This window comes from Carcharhinus amblyrhynchos, chromosome 7, assembly GCF_965287045.1.
Source record: "Carcharhinus amblyrhynchos chromosome 7, sCarAmb.v2.hapA, whole genome shotgun sequence".
Taxonomy (NCBI): Eukaryota; Metazoa; Chordata; class Chondrichthyes; order Carcharhiniformes; family Carcharhinidae; genus Carcharhinus; species Carcharhinus amblyrhynchos.
This window is the reverse complement of record NC_137330.1, coordinates 73289309-73310837: the sequence shown is the minus strand read 5'-3', so window position 1 is coordinate 73310837 and position 21529 is coordinate 73289309. Positions and strand designations below refer to the sequence as shown.

Sequence of the window (21529 nt, the reverse complement as noted above, 5' to 3'; positions counted from 1 at the left end):
AATAGACAAACAAATACCTATGGATGTTATTTATATAGACTCAAAGAAGATATTTGATGATGCCCTTCATAAAATACTACTAGCAAAAATTGAAGTTCATGGAATTAAAGACAAATATTTGACCCTGGTTAGGAAGCTAGCCAAGTGGAAAGAGACACTCAGTGTGGGACTCTTTGGCCTCCCCCACGGCATGTTTCATATTTCCTGTCTTTCCCATTGCCTCTGGGAAACCCACAGTGGGGATGCACCATTGGCAGGACTAGAGTATCCCGCCAGTGTAACCACCTTTAAACTTCTGGCCACAGAGTGGGAATAATGGAGAAGTACTCTATTTAGCAGGAAGTGCCCTGCAAAAGTCTGTGTGTTGGTCCTCAGTTATTCACTGTATTCTTTAACTACTTGGATGATTGGATTGGTAACCACACATCCAGACTTCCAGGGGCATAAATCTAGCAGCATTTTAAGCAGTGCAGAGGAATGTTTAAAATTACAAAAATATGTTATTAGATTAGCTAATGGTCAAAACTGTGACAAAATGAATTCAGTGTAGGTAAATGATCAGACCTAAAAAGAATGTTACTTACATGGACTCGAAGAAGGCCCTTTATAAAATACTATTAGCAAAAATTGAAGAGTTCTTTCTAAATGATGAAAAGCTTGAAAATGGAGGCCCAAAGAGACTTGGGAGTCCAGGTACTTAAATCATTAAACTTCATGGACAAGTTCAGAAAATAATCAAAAAGGCTAGTGGAATATTGGCCTTTATCTCTAGTGGATTAGCTTACATGAGTTAGAAATCATGCTACATCTAAACAGGCCCTGGTTGGACCACATGGAGTGAGCAGTTCTGGGCACCACACTATAGGAAGAATACATTCCCCTTAGAGAAAGTGCAATATGGATTACCTAGAATGATATCTGGATTCTAAGAATTAAACTACAAAGAGAGATGTGCATAATTGAGGGTTGTATTTCTTGGGAAACAAGCCAAGGCATAGAATTCAAGAGCCAGAAGGTTATGATGGAACTGTATAAAATCTTGTTTGGCCACAGCAGGAGTACTACTTATTTATTATGTGCAGTTCTGGTCATCACACAATAGGAAGGTTGTGAGTGCACCAGAAAATGTGCAAAGGGGATTCATCAGGAAGTTGCCTGAGCTGGAGAATTTCATCTGTGAAGAGAGGCTGCTTAGGCCGGGTGTGTTTTCCTTGGAGCAAAGAAGGATGAGGGGGGATGTGATCGAAATGTACATATTATGAGGAACATATAGGGTGGATAGAAAGGAGCTTTCTTCTTTAGTAGAGGACTTCAGAGCATTGTGAATTTATGAACAGTGCTATATAAATGCAAATTATTTCTGATTTTCCTTTTAATGTGGTGCTTAAGCAGCAGATGTGAGTTATTGTAGAATCAGCAAACCTCTAAGTCCAGAAGAGGCCATTTGGCCCATTGAATCTGCACCAACTCTCCGAAAGGGCATCTCACCCAGGCCCTCTCCCTCAGGTCTATTCCTGTAATCCCACACATTTACCATGGCTAATCCATCTAACATACACATCTCGAGGCACTAAGGGACAATTTAGCATGGCCAATCTACCTAATCTGCACGCCTTTAGACTGTGGGAAGAAACTGGAGCACCCCGGGGAAACCTACACAAATATGGGGAGAGTGTCAACAGTCACCTGAGGCTGGAATTGAATCCAGATCCCTGCGACTGTGAGGCAGCAGTGTTCACCACTGTGCCACACCACATTTTATTACCTTGTTGTGGGTCACTCTAATTTCAGTAGAAACAGAGCACAGGTATGTATGCTTGAACCCATCAGTAGAAATATTTATCACTTGGCTTCCCCAGAATATTAGAAATGAAGTTTATGTTTTGAGAAATCCACCACACAGCTTAATCCCTTATAAAATGTTGCCTTCGCTCTGTGTTTATACCAAAGTCAGGGCAAGAGTTTCTTACAGATTTTATATGTGAATCTTTATGTTAATTATTCCGTAATCTAATGGATTTTTTTTTTTGGCTCTGTATGCTATATTGAAACATATAAAATATTTGACTCTGTTTTAAATTATCAGATTGAAACACCAGTAACTTTTGGATTATCCTACAACACTGTGGATCAATGGGAAATTCCTCGCAATTCTCTGAAACTGATAAAGAAATTAGGTGCTGGAACGTTTGGAGAAGTATGGCAAGGTGTTTGGAATGACAGAACTCAGGTTGCAATAAAAACACTAAAAACTGGTACGTTCACTTCTTCAATCAAACTAACAATTAAAGTTAACAAAATTAACTTTTAAAATTAACAATTAAAGTTTATTGCTACTAGTTTCAAATTCAAATATGGTGATGAAATAAATATGAGATTGGAAATATGTAAATGAATGGTGTTTACATTTAGAGGACATGAAAAATAGTGATGATTCTGAAAGCTTTGATAGGTAGGCAGGCAGGATGGGCAAATGGATTGAGTTACATTGCTCGGTTCAGTAAAGTGAAAAATAATGCATTTTGCTAAGATTTTACACTGATTAGTGAAGCAGAAGACCCTTGATGTGTGGATATGAAAGTTTGGGCATTAAAATGGTAATACCAGTTAGTAAGAAAAGCAAACCCATTCCTTTGTTTTGCGTCCGGTAACAGAGGCCAGAATTTTCCCAGAGTGGAGACAGTTTGCCATTGGCCATTGGTATGGTTTTTGGTCATGCCAAGGTCTATGGCATGTAGCATTGTTTGCTCATCATGCTACTGGGGAGACTGCAACAGGGGTCAATCTCAACACAGCTCAAAGATCCCACTTATGGGAAGGGCTGAAAATTCCCACCCACTGGGGAGCTGACAAAAATTAATTGTTCATGTAACAAAAAGGGCAGGGACAAGATATTAATTGCTTGTTCCCCTATTGTTGATGATAGAAAAGTAATTGGGCTAAATAAGTAGAATTTTCTTTGACTGTTTCTCTGAATGTTTCTTTACTATTGTAAAATGAAAGAGCTTACCAATTGGATTTGACTTTGGTTTTGCCATGAGAGCGTGCAGAAAAGATTTATGAGAGTGGTTCCATGGTTGAGGGAATCCATCCCTGGATAAATGGGAAACATTGGAGTTGTTTTCCTGAGAAAATTCAAGAAAAAAATTGATATGTGTCCAAAATGATAAGCAGTCTAGATGGAGTAGGTAGAGAGAAATCATTTCTGATAACAGAAGGGTTGGGAATTAGAGAACCAGATGTAAAGTGATTGACAGAAAAACCTAAAGGTGCCATGAGGGAAGAACTTTTAAGCACTGATTATGATCAGGAATGTGCTTCCTGTGAGTGTGGCGGAGTCAGTCATGGCTTTCAAAAGGGAATTGGATAAGCACTTGCAGTGAAGAAAATTATGGGGCTATGAGAAAAGGATGAGGGAGTGGGTCTGAGCTAAATTGTTTTCTCAGGGACTTGCAATGAATTGTGTGGGTCAAGTGGCCACTTCTGTGTTGTAACCATTCTGTAATTCAGTGATTACATTTCTCACTGTGCACGGTAGCACAGTGGTTAGCACTGCTGCTTCAGGTTCCTGGGTTTGATTCCCGGCTCAGCTCACTGTCTGTGTGGAGCTTGCACATTCTCCTCGTGTCTGCGTGGGTTTCCTCCGGGTGCTCCGGTTTCCTCCCACAGTCTAAAGATGTGCTGGTTAGGTTGATTGGCCATGCTAAGAAATTGCCCCTTAGTGTCCAGTGTGTAGGTTAGAGGGATTAGTGGGTATAATATGTCGGGATATGGGGGTAGGGCCTGGGTGGGATTGTGTTCGGTGCAGACTCGATGGGCCGAAGGGCCTCTTTCTGCACTGTAGGGTTCTATGATTCTATACCAGTCTTCAATATGTTGGAGAAGGACATAGGTGAAAGCACATGCAAAAAACATAATTTCTAGTTCAGATCATGTGGGATTTTAAAGTTACATTCCTTAGTTATACTACCACATACTTGCCTATCATACACTTAGGCAGCACGAGCACTCCATCAGTACTGCATGCTCAATCAGCCTAGGTTATGGGCTCAAGTTCTGGAATGGGACTTGTATTCAGTAACTTTTGACTCAAAGGTGAAAATGCAATCATTGAACCAGGCTGACATGGAACAGAAATTTGAAAATTTTGGGCCACATCAGAATAATGCTATTAACTCCTTATATATGAATTATGGCTGTCCTGTTAGATTTAATTGTGAATGTCACTGGATCAGAGTGCATAATTAAGTTTGTTTTTTACGCCCATTTTTAGGTGCAATGGCCAAAGAAGACTTCCTCAGAGAAGCACAAATAATGAAGAGGTTGAGACATCCCAAGCTTATTCAGCTGTATGCTGTCTGCACTGTAGAAGAACCAATTTACATTATTACTGAACTGATGAAAAATGGGAGCTTGCTCGATTACTTACACAGTAAGTATAGTAACATTCCACGATCAGCTGGGCTTTAGCTCAGCAAGAGACTGCAACAGTGTACAACAATAATTCATCAAGAAAATAAGGACTTTGCAATTAATTCCGAAAGGAAAGGATCAGTAGAAGATTAGCACTTTCTACCTGTTCCCTTGCTATGTAGATGAGAGTGTCTATCCTGGTGGCCATTTTGAAAGAGCTTATGCTCTTTCATGCCATGAGCATATCACTGGATGCTGCCATTTTATTTGGTTATGTTGATGACCAGAAGCTTTTTTTTACAATGGATTGAAATGATGTTGACAGCATCTTTTTGTGGTGCTTTTAAAATGAATATATGGTCAATAATTTTGTTAAGGTACAAAATCTTTTAATAAAGAAAACTTAAGGCTCTTTAGCTGTGTTTTACTTATTTTGGATGTTTTTAAATTGTCGTGACTATCTGAAGCTGATGATATAAAAATAATTACAATAAAAGTAGTTTTCAATTTTAGTCAAAGATAAATTCCTGCAAAGTCCTTCGAAAACATGTTTATGTATCTGAGACTTGCCTGATAGACTGGCAACTTGTGAGAGGTAGCATTTAGCTTCAACCTACTGTAGAGTATATTTTAATGTTCAGAATTGATCATAATGTCACATGAATTACTTGGTTTCCAATTTGGGTTTGGAACGTCACAATCATTTTTTCTCAACTGCTTTTAATGAGATGAAATGTTTGAAGTTACTGCTTGCTGAATCAAGTTTTACTATGACTTGGTGTTCAGTTCAGGAAACATTGTTGTCTGGTGCTGGCATGTTCCATATATCATTTTACAGACCATTTTCTCTAAGTTACTCGATGATGGTTAGGTACATTCAAAAATGAAATGGCTGCTGCCTCCAGATGACTCGGTAGATTGCATTGTGCATCATTTATATCTAGAAACTAGGTAGTGAAGGATATTTACACACTTACAAAAGCATTTATTTATAGAGATTCGCATTAAAAAAATTGCACTCCCTAGTAATATTTAGTTCACGATTCTGTATTATATGTTTACATCACTTTCATTTTCCTGTGAAATCCTGATCAAGTGTGAAGTTAAATATGCCACCCTCATTTGGGTCAAAAGGAAGTTTTACATAAGAGTGCCTGACCACAGTTGAACAGTAATGTTCATTTGTGGAACTTAAATACGCAACAACTTATTTTTGCGTGGTGCCTTTAATGTAATAAAGTGTCCCATTATGAAGTAAAATTTTACCCCCCAGCCACATGAGGGGTTATTAAGTTAGATGACCACAAACTTCATCCAAGAAGCTTGGTTCATGGAATATCTTAAAGGAGGAAAGCGAGATAGAGAAGCAAAGGGAAGGAGTTCAAGAGCTTAGGGTCAATGCAACTGAAGGTATGGCCACCAGTGATCAAGCACTTAAAATTGATGATGCTGAAGAAGCTAGAATTAGAGCAATGCAGATATTTCAGAGGGTTGTGAGGCTGGGGAGATGAGGAGATTACTGACATAAAAGAAAGAACAAAGAAAATTACAGCACAGGAATAGGCCCTTCGGCCCTCCAAGCCTGTGTCAACTGTGCTGCCTGACTGAACCTTTCAGGGCCTGTATCCCTCTATTCCCATCCTATCCATGTATTTGTCAAGATGCCCTTTAAAAGTCACCATTGTATCTGCTTCCACGACCTCCCCCAACAGTGAGTTTCAGACACCCACCAACCTCTGTGTAAAACAAAACTTGCTTCATACATCTCCTTTAAACCTTCCCCCTCAAACCTTAAACTTATGCCCCCTAATAATTGACTCTTCCACCCTGGGGAAAAGCTTCTGACTATCCACTCTGTCCATGCCCCTCATAATCTATAGACTTCTATCAGGTTGCCCCCTTAACCTCCGTCACTCCAGTGAGAACAAACCAAGTTTCTCCAATCTCTGCTCATAGCTAACACCCTCCATACCAGGCAACATCCTAGTAAATCTTTTCTGTGTCCTCTCCAAAGCCTCCACATCCTTCTGGTAGTGTTGCGACCAGAATTGAACACTATATTTCAAGTGCGGCCAAACTAAGGTTCTGTAAAGCTGCAACATGACTTGCCAATTTTTAAACTCAGTGTCCCAGCCGATGCATGCTGTATGCCTTCTTGACTACCTTCTCCACCTGCGTTGCCACTTTCAGTACCTGTGTACCTTTGCCCCTATCAATACTCAAGGGTTCAACCATTTACTGTATATTTCGTATCTGTATTCGACCTTCCAAAATGCATTACCTCACATTTGTCTGGATTAAACTCCATCTGCCATCTCTCCGCCCAAATCTCTAACCGTTCTATATCCTGCTGTATCCTCTGATGGTCCTCATCACTATCCGCAAATCCACCAACCTTTGTGTCGTTCACAAATTTACTCATTAAACCAGTTACATTTTCCACATATATATACTTTACAAACAGCAAAGGTCCCAGCACTGATCCATGAGGAACACCTCCATTCAGAAATGCACCCTTCACTGTTACCCTCTGCTTTCTACGGTCGAACCACCCAGCTCACCTCTGAACCCATGTGACTTCACCTTCTGCATTAGTCAGCTGTGAGGAACCTTGTCAAAGGCCTTACTGAAATCCATGTAGACAACATCAATCAGGGAGAGATGTGGCCAGAATGAAACTTGAAGCAAGGGAGGAGATTTTTAAAAAGATAAGACAATGCTTGTTTGGAGATCGGTGTCGTTCAGAAAGTGCAATGTTGACAGGTAAACAGACTTGGTGTGGCTTAAGACACATGGAGAAAAGTTTTAGATGACCTCAAGTTTATGAAGTGTAGATTGTGCGAGAGTAGGCAGGAATGTATTGGAATAGTCAAGTCCAGAGGTACTAAAGGCATGAATTTGAGTTTCAGCAATGGATAAGTGAAGATAAGCAAAGTCAAGCAGTATTATGTAGGTGGAAATAGATGGCTCCAGTGATGGCATGAATATGGCAGAAAGCTCACTTCAGTCAAATGTAATATCAAGGTTGCAAATAAACTGGTTTAATCTCAGACTGTTGTCAAGAAGATGGATGAAGTCAGTAGTTCAGAAGTGGAGTTTGGAGCAGGGATTAAGAACAATGGCTTCAATTTTCCTGATAAGTAATTGTAAGAAGTTTCTGCTAATCCAGAACTAGATGCCAGATTAGCAACTGTGGAGGAGTCGAGAGAGTTGGTGGTGACGTAAAGCTGCATGTCATCAGTGTGTGTAAAACTAATGCTGTAATTGTATACTAATTGTACAGTTCTGACATGAATTTATAAAATGTTTATTACAATTGCTGATTGTATAATTAGAATATTGGATGATATCATCAAGAGACAGATTCTGGATGAAGAAAAGAAAGGGATCAAGAATAGATCAATTTTGGACACTGCAGAAATGATATAGGAGCAAGAAGAGAAATTATACTCTTGCTATGATTAGATAGATAAGAATGGAACCATGTGAGAACAGTCCCAAACAGTTGGATGATAGTGGAGAGGTGTAAGAGGAGGATATTGTGGTCAACCTTGTTAAAGGCTGTAGACAGGTTGAGCAGGACAAGGTGGAAAAGCTTACCTTTGCCACATAAGACAAAGCCATCTAACACAAGAATCCTGATTCATTTTTAAAATGTGTTATTGTGTGCAAGATTTTATGTGTTATGATGAAGCATAGATAGGGTTTACAGTCAGAATCTTTTTCCCAGAACTGAAATGTCTAATACTAGCACTTAAGGTGAATGGGAGAAAGTTCAAGTGAGCTGTGACGGTCAAGTTTTTACACAGAGGGGTAGATGCCTGGAACGTGCTGCCATTGATGGTGGTGGGGGCAGATACAATGGTAGCGTTTAAGGAGCTTTTAGATAAGTTCATGCACATGCAAGGAATAGAGGGCTATAGACCAATATAAGGCAGAAAGGATTTGTTTAATTTGGCGTTATGTTTGGCACAACATTATAGACAAAGGGCCCGATCCTGTGCAGTGCTGTTATGCATTCTCATGTTCTATTATTCCACCTTGGTATATTTATATGGTAGCCATTGACTAAAGCCATTTACCTGTTAAATCAATCCATGGCAAATTTCTTGCACAAAAGCCATGTGTACATTGTGGCACTTGCACCATAGAAGTTGAGCATTTTTTACTTTTTGAAGCAGTCATTTGCTTAAATGTGATCATTTTCTTAAATATTAAATACAATACTAACTAAATATTTAGGCTGCCATGATATCCAAAATGGAAACCATACTCCCGACTCACGTTTAGACAACTGCTCTTTGTATCTGGTGATTTCAAATGAATGAAAATTACTTCAAGTTTTATTCACTGGGATGATGTGGGATTACGGTTAAGTGTATTCTTTGCAAGTGAAGATCGTGGGATCTCTGTAGCAATCTGTTCCGTCATTGGTGACTGAAGAGGCTAATCCTTGATCTGCCGGCTTCTGAGCAGATGGGACACTGCAACACTTGGGCTGGATGGACTCTGATGTAAACAGATTCCTTCCATTGTCTGTGCCGTTCTTCAGTGACCTTGTGTCTTTTTGATTCAAGCTTGTAAGTTGAGTTCCTGGCTGTTGTGTACCAGTTGTCTGCTTAACAACCCTGGCTCCCACACCTATTGGTCAGTGTCAGCCAGAGAGAACTGTGTTTTTACATAGAACATTGAAACATAGAACAGTACAGCACAGTACAGGCCCTTCGGCCCTCGATGTTATGCTGAGCTCTGTCCGAAACCAAGATCAAGCTATCTCACTGCCTATCATTCTGGTGTGCTCCATGTGCCTATCCAATAACCACTTGAAAGTTCCTAAAGTGTCTGACTCCACTATCGCAGCAGGCAGTGTATTCCACACCCCAACCATGCTCTGAGTAAAAAATTCACCTTGGACATCCCATGAACCCTATAGTTATGCCCCCTAGTAACAGCTACATTCACCCGAGGAAATAGTCTCTGAACGTCCACTCTATCTATTCCCCTCATCATCTTATAAACTTCTATTAAGTCGCCTTTCATCCTCCTCCGCTCTAAAGAGAAAAGCCCCAGCTCCCCTAACCTTCCCTCATAAGACCTACCCTCCAAACCAGGCAGCATCCTGGTAAATCTCCTCTGCACTCTCTCCAATGCTTCCACATCCTTCTTATAGTGAGGTGACCACAACTGCACACAATATTCCAAATGTGGTCTCACCAAGGTCCTATATAGTTGCAGCATAACCCCACAACTCTTAAACTCAAACCCCCGTTAATAAACACAGACATATTTAAGCCGCCTTCATGGTTCTATCCACTTGGGTGGAAACCTTCAGAGATCTGTGGATATGAACCTCAAGATCTCTCTGTTCCTCCACATTCCACAGAACCCTGCTGTTGACCCTGTAATCTGCATTCAAGTTTGTCCTACCAAAGTGAATCACCTTGCACTTATCAGGGTTAAACTCCATCTGCCATGTTTCGGCCCAGCTCTGCATCCTATCAATGTCTCTTTGCAGCCTACAGCAGCCCTCCACCTCACCCACTATTCTACCAACCTTGGTGTCATCAGTAAATTTACTAACCCACCCTTCAGCCCCCTCTCCTAAGTCATTGAAAGAAATCACAAATGGCAAAGGACCCAGCACTGATCTCTGTGGTACACCACTGGTAACTGGCCTCCAGTCTGAAAATTTTCCCTTTACCACCACCCTCTGTCTTCTATGAGATAGCCAGTTACTTATCCAATTGGCCAAGTTTTGTTTTATCCCACACCTCTTTACTTTCTTCATGAGCCTACCATGGGGAACTTTATCAAATGCCTTACTAAAATCCATGTATATGACATCAACTGCTCTACCTTCATCTAAACACTTAGTTACCTCCTCAAAGAATTCAATCAAATTTATGAGGCAAGACTTATCCCTCATGAATCTGTGCTGACTATCCCAGATTAAGCTGCATCTTTCCAAATGGTCATAAATTCTATCCCTCAGGACCTTTTCCATTAACTTATCAACTACCAAAGTATGGCTAACTGGTCTATAATTACCAGGGTCATTCCTATTTCCTTTCTTGAAGAGAAGAACAACATTCGCCACTCTCCAGTCCTCTGGCATTATCCCTGTGGACAGTGAGGACCAAAGATCAAAGCTAAAGACTCTGCAGTCTCATCCCTTGCCTCCCAAAGTATCCTAGAATGTATCCCATCTGGCCCAGGGGACTTATTGACCCTCAGGTTTTCAAAATTCGAGATACATCTTCCCTGAGAACATCTACCTCCTCCATCCTATCAGCCTGTATCACACTTTCATCGTCAAAAAACATGGCCCCTCTCCTTAGTAAACACTGAAGAAAAGTATTCATTCAACGCATCACCAACTCTTCTGACTCCATGCACAAGTTCCCACTACTATCCTTGACTGGCCCTAACCTCACCCTGGTCATTCTTTTATTTCTCACATCAGAGTAAAAAGCCTTGGGGTTTTCCTTGATCTGACCCGCCAAGGATTTCTCATGCCCCCTCCTAGCTCTCCTAAGCCCTTTTTAAAACTCATTCCTAGCTACCTTGTAACCCTCAAGCGACCCAACTGAACCTTGTTTTCTCATCCTTACATACGCTTCCTTTTTCCACTTGACAAGACATTCAACCTCCTTTGTGAATCATGGTTCCCTCACTCGGCCATTTCCTTTGTGTCTGACAGGGACACAGCTATCAAGGACACACAGTATTTGTTTCTTGAACAAGCACCACTTTTCAGTTGTGTCTTTACCTGACAGTTTCTGCTCCCTAATTCTTGTCTAATTGCATCATAATTACCCCTGCCTCAATTATAAACCTTGCCCTGCCGTGTGACCTTATCCCTCTCCATTGCAATAATGGAAGACACCAAATCGTGGTCACTGTCTCCAAAGTGCTCTCCCAGAAACAAATCTAACACTTGGCCTGGTTCATTACCCAGTACCAAGTCCAATGTGACCCCATCTGGCCTTTGAAGGATCTATAAGGTGCAACACAGCCTTGGTTCACTAGGGGAGCAGCAAACTGATTCTAATTTGAATTGTTTCTGACCATTTTAGCAATGATTATGTGTTCGTTTTCACTCAATTTGTAAAGATATATGTATCTTTTTCTGAAATAATTTAATACATGTTTGTTAACACCATTGTTGAGCAAGATTATAAATGTTATATATTGTTGCACAATATTGTGTATTTTTCCAATATCATGTCAATTTTAAAAATATATGTATGGGGGTTGTTAATCTAATATGGACTTGCCATGTGAGTTGGTTAATTCAAATAATGGGAAGCATTTTGCATTTCAAAACCAAATTGCTCATGCTTATTCTTATTCCTGTGGTTTTGTCAAATGTCCTGAGCTCGTCTGCTTCATTCTACAACAATCTTAAGTGGCAGTGGTGGTCAAAATGGTTTAAATTCAACAAGTTGGCAATTGTGATTGACTTTACAGTTAACCTTCAACTAAGGTTCAGTTAAGTATTTACCAGAGCAGCGCATATGTTCCAGGAAATTGTGGCATGGCATAAATCGCTTGGGACTTTCCTGCCATAAAACAGAATCATTACATGCAGAACCCAGCAGGACCTGGATTCGATTCCCAGCTCGGGTCACTGTCTGTGTGGTGTTTGCACATTCTCCCCGTGTCTGCGTGGGTTTCCTCCGGCTGCTCCGGTTTCCTCCTACAGTCCAAAGATGTGCGGGTACGTTGATTGGCCATGCTAAATTGCCCCTTAGTGTCCTGGGATGCGTAGGTTAGAGGGATTAGCGGGTAAATATGTAGGGATACGGAGATAGGGCCTGGGTGGGATTGTTGTCGGTACAGACCTGATGGGCTGAATAGCCTCTTTCTGCACTGTAGGGTTTCTGTGGTTCTTTCTATGGTAATTCTGGATGCTAAATGCAAATTTCTTCATTTGTTTTGAGTTTAACAAAATAAATATTCTGAAGCTGTGGGTTTATTCCCATTTTCAATAAATCATACATTGGAATTTGCTGCTATCATTACTACCTCAGTGAAGTGAGGCTCAAACTGACTTTTCTTTAGTTATATTTTACCAGATTACAAGTTTTTTGAATGATGGAAATAACTTTCAAATTTTAACATTTACAAAATGTATTAATTTCAACAGAAAACCAGGGCGTGGCTTTGACCATAAATGACCTGCTGGAAATGTCTGCACAGGTGGCATCAGGAATGGCATATCTAGAAGTTCAGAATTATATCCACCGGGATTTAGCTGCCAGGAATGTGTTGGTTGGAGAGAACAACATCTGTAAAGTAGCTGATTTTGGACTTGCCCGAGTTTTTATTGTAAGACTAATAATTATTTTCCATTGGTGTAATTGTTCTGTTAAAGATTTAATGGGACATAGCCTGTTCTGCATTTGGTCAATTCAGTACTTTTTAAATAAAAATAGTGGAATGGTTATCAGCCTAGGCACTAAGAGAATTGGGATTAAAGTGAGTGATCAGTTTAGCTAGATTTTAACCAGGTAACAATAAAGGTGATGGCACATATATGAGATTAGGCAATATTTGGAAATATTTTGGTTTTATATGAAAGTGGTAAGATGGGACAAGTTGAGTTTAAATATAAATTACTATAGCATTTTGCTTGATTTAATATTGCCATCAAAATGATTGTCTTTTTAAGTAGTATTAAATTTAGCGTTACTGTTTTGCTGTCTTAATTTCTTGGCAATTTCCTAATTTCCTAACCTTTATTTTGACATGTTCATTTCACCAAAGTAAGTTTGGTTAGCTGAGTTGGGTAGGTGGATAAAGTACAGTGCAAAATGATTTCAACGGTACAGGTTCAAATCCCTCACTGGCTATGGTCATTCCTGGTAACTCTCCTCCTTGATGTGCCCCGTACTTATGGAGTGGTAACCCTCAAGTTACATATAAGGGCTGTACGGTGGCACAGTGGTTAGCACTGCTGTCTTACAGCACCAGTTTAATTCCTGGCTTAGGTCACTGCCTGTGAGGAGTCTGCACGTTCTCCCTGTGTCTGCATGAGTTTCGTCCAAGTGCTCTGGTTTCCTGCCAAAGTCCAAAAAATGTACTGGTTGGGTGCATTAGCCATGCTAAATTCTCCCTCAGTGTACCCGAACAGGTGCTAGAAGTGTAACGACTATGGGATTTTCATAGTAACTTGATCGCAGTGTGAATGTAAGTCTACTTATGACACTAATAAATAAACTTTCAATTTTATTCATTTATCTCTCTCTCTGTAATGGAAGAAGTTGTCCTTTGTGGACCATGGCTTAACTACTTATTGCTTTACCCTAATGGCTGTAATGCAGATTAATAAAGACTTGAAGCAGATTGAAATGTATTGTGGGTTCCGCAATATCACTCTGGAGTAAAAGAGTTATTTTCAAGGATTGATATAGTTTGGTCTTTATTTTCTTAAGTTTTCATGCCCCACTTCAAACAAGAAGTTATATTCCCTGCACTTAACAGTGGAGTTAAAGAAAACCAAAGAAATCAATGATCTGTCAACTTTTTCTTTAAGAGTTAACATCTGAGATTGGGGTGTTAGTCTTAGATCTGTCAATTGAAATGATATCAATATGTAGTTTAAAACAACATCTGGTTGAGCTACTTCACTGCTGTTCTCAGACTCCTGCAGTTGATGTAACTTTCAATTTTGAATAACATCCTTATGAAATCATGAAATGTGAGCTTATTGAAACTCATTTCACAAATACAAAAAGCAATTGTTGGTGCACAGGTTTTCTGGGGGTGTGATAACTACCTAATGTGAAGTATGGGAATAAAAGAGAGCAGTTTAAAAATGAAACTTAGAAAGTTACCACTTGCAGGGCTTGTGAATTGTTTTGCAGTTAGACTTGGGTTTGTATTTATGGCTAATGGCTTGTTTTAAAAGTGGTTTGAATTTAAATGTATACCCATTATTTTCCTGAAGGAATTGTGACTATGTCATTCAAGCTGTCTTTAATTATAACCTTTTTAACACCATTAGACTGATGATGAAAATGTTTATGAAGCTAAGGAAGGAACAAGATTTCCGGTAAAATGGACAGCACCTGAAGCCATCCATTCAAATAAGTTCAGCATCAAATCTGATGTTTGGTCCTTTGGGATACTGCTGTATGAAATAATCACTTTTGGAAAGATGCCTTATCCAGGTTAGTTCATTACATCAGGCATGTTTAGAATCCCATAGTTACTAGTGTTTCATTTGTCTACTTAAGCTGTGGAAAGCCAGTACCAGAGTTAGAAGCTGAGGTACAGCTTGTATGGGTATTTATCATTATAGTTCAGGCAAATGACAGTTTTATCAGAAATGCATAATATTACTGAGGACAGATTAAATGCAAATGGCAGGTATCTTTGGGAAATGACAGTTTAGTGATGCATTAGACTGAATTGTTAAGGGACCTTTTTGAAGAGTTTTCTTTTGGTATCATGAATGTATAGGAACGAAAACATAACATGTTGGCTTTCTTTTTTTAGGGATGACAAATTACCAAGTTATCCAGGAATTGGGGAGAGGATACCGAATGCCATGTCCCACAGAATGCCCCCCAGCATTGTACGAAATCATGTTAGACTGCTGGAAAGACAAAGATTTTGAACGGCCAACATTTGAAACACTGCAGTGGAAGCTGGAGGACTTCTTTGAGACTGATCTTACAGCCTACACAGATGCTAATATTTTTGTTAGCTAATGTACATAGTTTATCCCTGTTACAATCAGAATTGATTTAACGTTCACATCCTGATACTTCTTATAATTTATCCCAGCAGTTAAATTATATAATGTACGTTCAGCTATTAATCAATTTAGGACTGGTGTATACATACATACATACTAGGTTCATTTTAATTTATTGCTGAATGCACAAGTATAATTAATCCCAGTAGTTTAGCCGTAAGTTCACACATGAACACAAAGGCTGCAGCTAATTCCATGTTACTGACCTTAATCTGAACATGATTTTATACAATGTGTGTAGACTGAAAATGCCTGGTGTGGCATCATTGGAAGCAGATGAAGAGGCTGTTGTTATTCAAAGATCTTAACTGTTCCAAGGCTAGGGAGAATTGATCAATTTGAATTCTGGCTGGAAAGGTTATGTACGGATGTTGGATCAGAACAGGATTGGGGTTGGCTGTGATGTTGCCCGAGTTCAAATAGCCTCGTTAATACTGATAGTTAATGTGCAAGACAGTGACCAGTTGGATGAAAGTGTCCCTTGGACATAAAGCTGCACTTTTATGTGAGGCAGTGCCTTCAGAACAGATAGACAAAGGATGATAAATATATTGGTTGTCATATATGTGTGTTTTTTTTTGCTGGGGATGAAATGCTCCTGTAGCATCCCATTCTGACATCAGTATCTAAATTAGAGGAATACAGCGGAAAGTCGAGTGGGGCTACATGACAGGTGACCAATCCAGTCTTACCCGATTTGTACCCCAACCAAAATTCAGCTTTACCTCTATTTTCTTCAGAATATGTAAGAAAATAGGAGTAACTTTTGTATGCAACGATGATACTACATAATTCACATTATATGTAATGTATTACACCAGTTGTGCCTAGCTGTATTCAAATGATAGTTGTCAGCTTTTGTTCTTTTCTCTCCTTACTGTCCCCCTGAGATTCTTACATTAGTTCTATAAATATTCGAGCTAGATAAATGGCTGTCACAGAAATAGAAAATAATGTCAGGCCCTTTGGCATTTATTTCTCACTCATCAATGTATTTTTTTGTAACTTGCTAAACTTACTTGTCTCTTTCAATAAACACAAAATCTACAAATATAGAACTATACTCACAGGACCAAAGCACTGGAGCACATTCTCAGCAACCTACTTTGTGATCAAAATCAAATCTCACTACATTCCATTCCATATAGTCATAATGATACTTTCACAATGTGTACATAATTTTACATTCTATGTGGATACAGAATTCAATTTATTTTTATTGTGCTGCTAGGAATTGAGATGTATATAAAGCTAGATATAATTGATGAAAATTAAGCTGCAACTGATCATATGCTTTGTAAATTTTGTCCAAGAAAATGACTTGAACCTTGGACTATTCCAGTTGGTGCATTAAGATGTAGAGATATTACAATCCACACTAATCCCAATTCATGACGTTTGATTTAGGGCTCAGATTAGTCCTAAATCTGTGACTAACCTAGGAAATATCTGGTAATTGTTTGCCTGACCTTGTACAGCTGAATGTGAGTACTCAGCTTTTTAAAAAATTATCTACCATTTTCAGAGTGCTTTGCCGGAGAATCATTTCCACAACACTTTAATGTTTGGAGGCTGGTTTTAACATTTAGAACCAAAGAGCAGTATTACCAACTTTACAGCAGATATACTGTAGAAATTCGTGCTGAATTTTAAATGAAATTATTGGGCCAGACTTTGCTGATAAGATAACGTCTGAATAATGCGTGCTATTATTAATGCGCAACATTGACTAGCAACTTGTGAAGGGGAAGAGATGCCCTGTGAGTAGGGACTCACTGCTAGTTGCTGGATAACTTGTCCACATTCCACCATTAGGTTCGTGAAAATGTACTCACCTTTAACCGTCCCATGAAATGGTTCTATTTGTATATTAATTATTAACTAAAGTGCTACAGAAATTTAAAGCTCGCAATTAACAGGATAAGCGCGCTTTTAATGACAAGGTAACTGATAATGACTGTCAATCATTATCATTAGACTGTCTTTTCTAGGCATTCTTTTAAATTGTGATCAGGATGTTAAATTTGATGATTAGCCATGATCATAATGAATGGCGGAACTGGCTTGAAGAGCAGAATGTCCTATTATTGCTTTTAGTTTCTGTGAATTGTTGGAGATTTTTGAAAAGTGGAATTTTAAATGTTTACACTTGTTCTTGCTTTTCCTTCATTTTGTCTGTCTTGCAAAGATTCCTGCTTTCCCTCTGTTTATATAATTTGACATCAAGTTCATCCACTCTAACTCATCTTCTGTCTCACTCTTCCCTGTATTTATTTCTCAATTCTTCAGTCTTATTGTTTCAGGAGATATGCTGTTGTGCAGTGGTTCACTAAGCTCCCAGAAGCCCAGTTTTTGCACCTAACAGCATAAGAAATGGGAGCAGGTGTGGGTCAGAATGCTCATTGAGCCTTCTCCAGTATTCAGTAAGATCGTGGCTGATCTGATCTTGGCATCAACTCCACTTCCTGCCTTTCCTCATAATCTTTGATTTCCTATAGTTCAGGAGGAACTATAGTTCAACCTACAAACTAATCATTAACTCAGTCTCTAATGCTCTTTCAAGTAGAAAATTTCAAAGGTTAGCACCCTTAATGGAAATTCCTCCTCACCTTGATCTTAAATAGAAAATCTCTGAAACTGTGCCCCAGTTCTAGATTCCCCCTTGAAGGGAAACTTCCTTTCAGTATCTACCCTATCAAGCCAATACCCCCACCCTCCCCAGAACCTTATATGTTTCAATAGTAGTGCCTCTCGTTCTTCTTAACTTCAGTAAGGAGAGGACCAACTTACTCAACAATTCTTCATAAGACAACATTTTCATTCCAGGAATCAACCTAATGAACCTTTTCTGAACATCCTCAGTATAGATACATCTCTGCTTAAATAGGAGACCAAAATTCTAGCCAATAATTTAAGTGTAGCCTCATAAGTTATGCCTAAGATTGTAGCAAGACTTCTCTACTTTAAAACTCCAGCCCTCTCACAATAAAGGCCAACATTCCATTTGCCTCCCTAATTACTTGCTGCACCTCCATGCTGAAGTTCAGGTTTTCTGTCCTCTGCACCATTGAATTCTGCCGTCTCCATTTATATAATATTTTGTTTTCCTATTCTTCCAGCCAAAGTGGATAGCCTCACACTTTCCCACATTATACTAAATATGCCAATTTTTTTCTGCCACATATTTAACGTGTCTTTATCCCTTTCAGACTATTTGTATCCTCACATAATTTGATTTCCAACTCACCTTTATATTTTCAGCAAATCTGGCCATGATGCATCGGTCCCTTCATCCATGTCATTAATATAGATTGTAAATAGTTGAGGCCTGTGATTTGAACTGGTCCCTGTGGCATCCCACTAGTTACTAGTTTGCCAACCTCAGAATGATCCACTTATCTCCATTCTCTGTTTTTTATGAGCTTGCTACTAATCTATCCCAGCTAATATTTTACCCCCAGCACCACAATTTCTTAACATTTGCAATAACCCCTATGTGACATATTATGGATTGCCATTTGGAAATCCAAATACACTACAGCTGATTCCCCTTTATCCATCCTATTTCAGTGCTACTATCAGCTCTCACTTTCAGCAACTTTGTGAACAAATATTTAAAAAAAACTAAATGTGCAATTGTAAGGATAATTAATGGGACACAGCTTGAGATGTCCCACACCAGTAAAATCTGGTCCAAAGTTTATACAAGTGCCTTTGTTGAATAGCAACTGCTAGATTACCAAATGCCAAAAAAGGGAATGTGGTTCTGAATGTATGAGTTTGGAAACAAAAGTTATACTTACTTCTCCCTTTGGGTTAACTCACATCTTCAACTATTTTCTGACAGCTTCATCTTTCAATGTTCATGTATCTTTTAATAATTGCTAAATCAGCCACTGAAGCAAAATGCTCATGGAATTAGAAGACTTAAATCTGATTGAAAGCAACCTTAAATCATTACCCCCAGACAAGTGATGTGGAATGAAAATAATGTTTATAATGTGCCAATATTCTAAATTCAACCATGGACATGACAGAACTCTGTAAACAATATTCTTGATTATTTTTCTATGTTGCAATATTAACTGGAAAATAAGCCTCCTTGTGGCAAGATACCAGCAATGGATTCGATATGTACTCTCTTACTAAACTAAGGATCTGCTTGATGATTGATGGCCTTGACCTTCAGTCTTATCCTTCACTTATCCTGCCTCTAATTAGTTTAGCACGACTGTACTCTCATGTGCCCAAAATTGCTTGAATAATGCATTAGTCTGTTTTCTCATGATATATTATCAGGAATTTTACATGAAAATTATAAGTAATGCTTTTGTAAAAAGTGAAAATTGCTAAATTAGCTGTTTGTGCCATGAATACCAAATTATTTTATTGCAGGTAGGACTTTATATTCAAACAATTTTATACATGAATTGTACCACATGGTACTTACAATTTTACATGATTAAATTTTACCATAAGAATCTGTTCTGAAATTAACTAGAGTGTTAAGATTATTCTGTAGGACTACTGTGTATGAAAACTTAATATCTTCATTTGAAATTCCTTTCTCAGCTGTTTCAGTGGAGCTGTGCAATTTAAATGGATTAATGTAATCCACTTAAATAGCAAGGGAAGTTTAGATAACACATGGGCATTGCAATATCAAACTCTAGTTTCTATAATATAAAGAAATTCTTCAATGCATTTAAGAATATTTTAGTTAAATGTGATATGTAGGGTTGGATTATTTAATGCTTTTATGATTTATTTACTTGACCCAACTATGTGACAAATTATTTTTGTGTTCACTTGCCTTCTGGATCCTTTGAGCTAGGTCTTAATTCTCAAAAACATGAGTAGTTTGGTAATTAGTCAGAAGTTAAAATGCAAAACATCTGGAATAGCAACCAAATGCACCAAACTCTGGTTTTAGCGGAGTTTGAACAAGGAGCAAACATAAAGGAAAGATACGTCGAGAAATGGGAGCAGGAGGAGGCCATTCAGCCCTTTCAGTTTGCTGCTGGGAAATGTGTTGGCTATTAAAATATTAACATGAGACTACGTGCCTTCAATGTAAAAATCATTCTGTTTTTACATACAGGATACTGTGTTTCCCAAGCCTCAAAACTTGGCAGCTTAATAGAGTAGAAGGGCCTAATGTATGAAATATACCTTAATACCAACGACAGTGGTCCAGGAGTGCTTGGCGCAGCCTAACCAGTTACCTAGTACATGATAGCTGCCACACTGTTCAGTGCTCGTGACTGTGACCAAAATCGGATGCCAATTCCCCCCTCCACTCCTGACACGTGCCAAACAATTGTAAAGCACATATGACCATCAGATTCTCACTCTCATGATTGGGAAGCCCTGGAAAATGATGCAACCCTTCATCTGCAGTCTGGGCAACTGCCTCCCGCGCTAATCACTAACCACAATCCCCCCAAAACATCTACCCACACTTGCAGGTTCCAGCTTGTTAATCAGGGTGCCATGTACAGAGTTTTCATAGAAAAACAAATTCAAGTAGCCCTAGTTAAATTGTGCAGGACATTTGGGCAACCTAGTCTTTTGAGCTTCAAAACCCTGCAACAGTTCCCTCCCTCACCCCCAGAACTTATCTCCAGGCTAAAATCCAGACTGCTATGGCAAAGAACGATGTTATATTGTCTTTTCTTTTTATATTGTGTAATGTTATATTGAAGTTTTTTTTAGAATTATTTGTTCACGTCTGTGATGGGTGCAGTTTGCCAACAAACTTTGTACTTGGATATGGGCTGTTGAAAATTGCTTTTTTGTAATGATTTTGTTTATAAAGCCTAAGTACTTTATCACTTATGCTGGAAATGAACATTGCATCAAATGAAAAAATTGTAGAATTTCTATCATGTCAGTTTTAATAAAAGCGCATATAGAGGTTTTTAAAAAATCATTGTTGAAATATCAGCGATGTATCATGCAAATTCACCGATTGACCCAACGTTGGCATCTTTGGCCTGAAAAGTGCCCCGTCTACCAGAAATTTCCCTAGAAATGCAAAAGTACCTCAAAACACTGAGTGATAGGTTAAAGCTGTGCCATGTTGCAATGACTATGCGAGTGGTATTTTCTGCCAACAAAATGTTGCCATTAGTTCAAAAAACATTCCCCCCACCACACAACTGAGCAATGTCATGTATGAATTTCAGTGCTGGTGTGGGTGCCACATACGTAGGTCATACATCACAAACTGATTAAAGTATGTTCCTTCGGTTGTGTGTAATAAAATGAGTACAGACTGTACTCAGCCAGCCCGTGATTGCAAAACCCAAATAAGTTGTCTCTCATTAGATGTAATTTTGTGAAAGGTCA

At 38.9% G+C, this 21529-nt stretch overlaps 1 protein-coding gene across 1 annotated transcript in view; it reads left to right on the top strand.

Annotated features, from left to right (window-relative positions):
• Positions 1–21110, top strand: part of frk (fyn-related Src family tyrosine kinase) — a 99364-nt gene extending 78254 nt beyond the window's left edge. The window contains exons 4-8 of the mRNA XM_080192577.1: positions 2087–2255; positions 4274–4432; positions 12563–12744; positions 14423–14588; positions 14917–21110. Coding sequence (XP_080048703.1) covers positions 2087–2255; positions 4274–4432; positions 12563–12744; positions 14423–14588; positions 14917–15131 — 891 coding nt within the window. The 3' untranslated portion in view covers positions 15132–21110. The remainder of the gene's footprint in view (positions 1–2086; positions 2256–4273; positions 4433–12562; positions 12745–14422; positions 14589–14916) is intronic.
• The last annotated feature ends 419 nt before the right edge of the window (positions 21111–21529 follow it).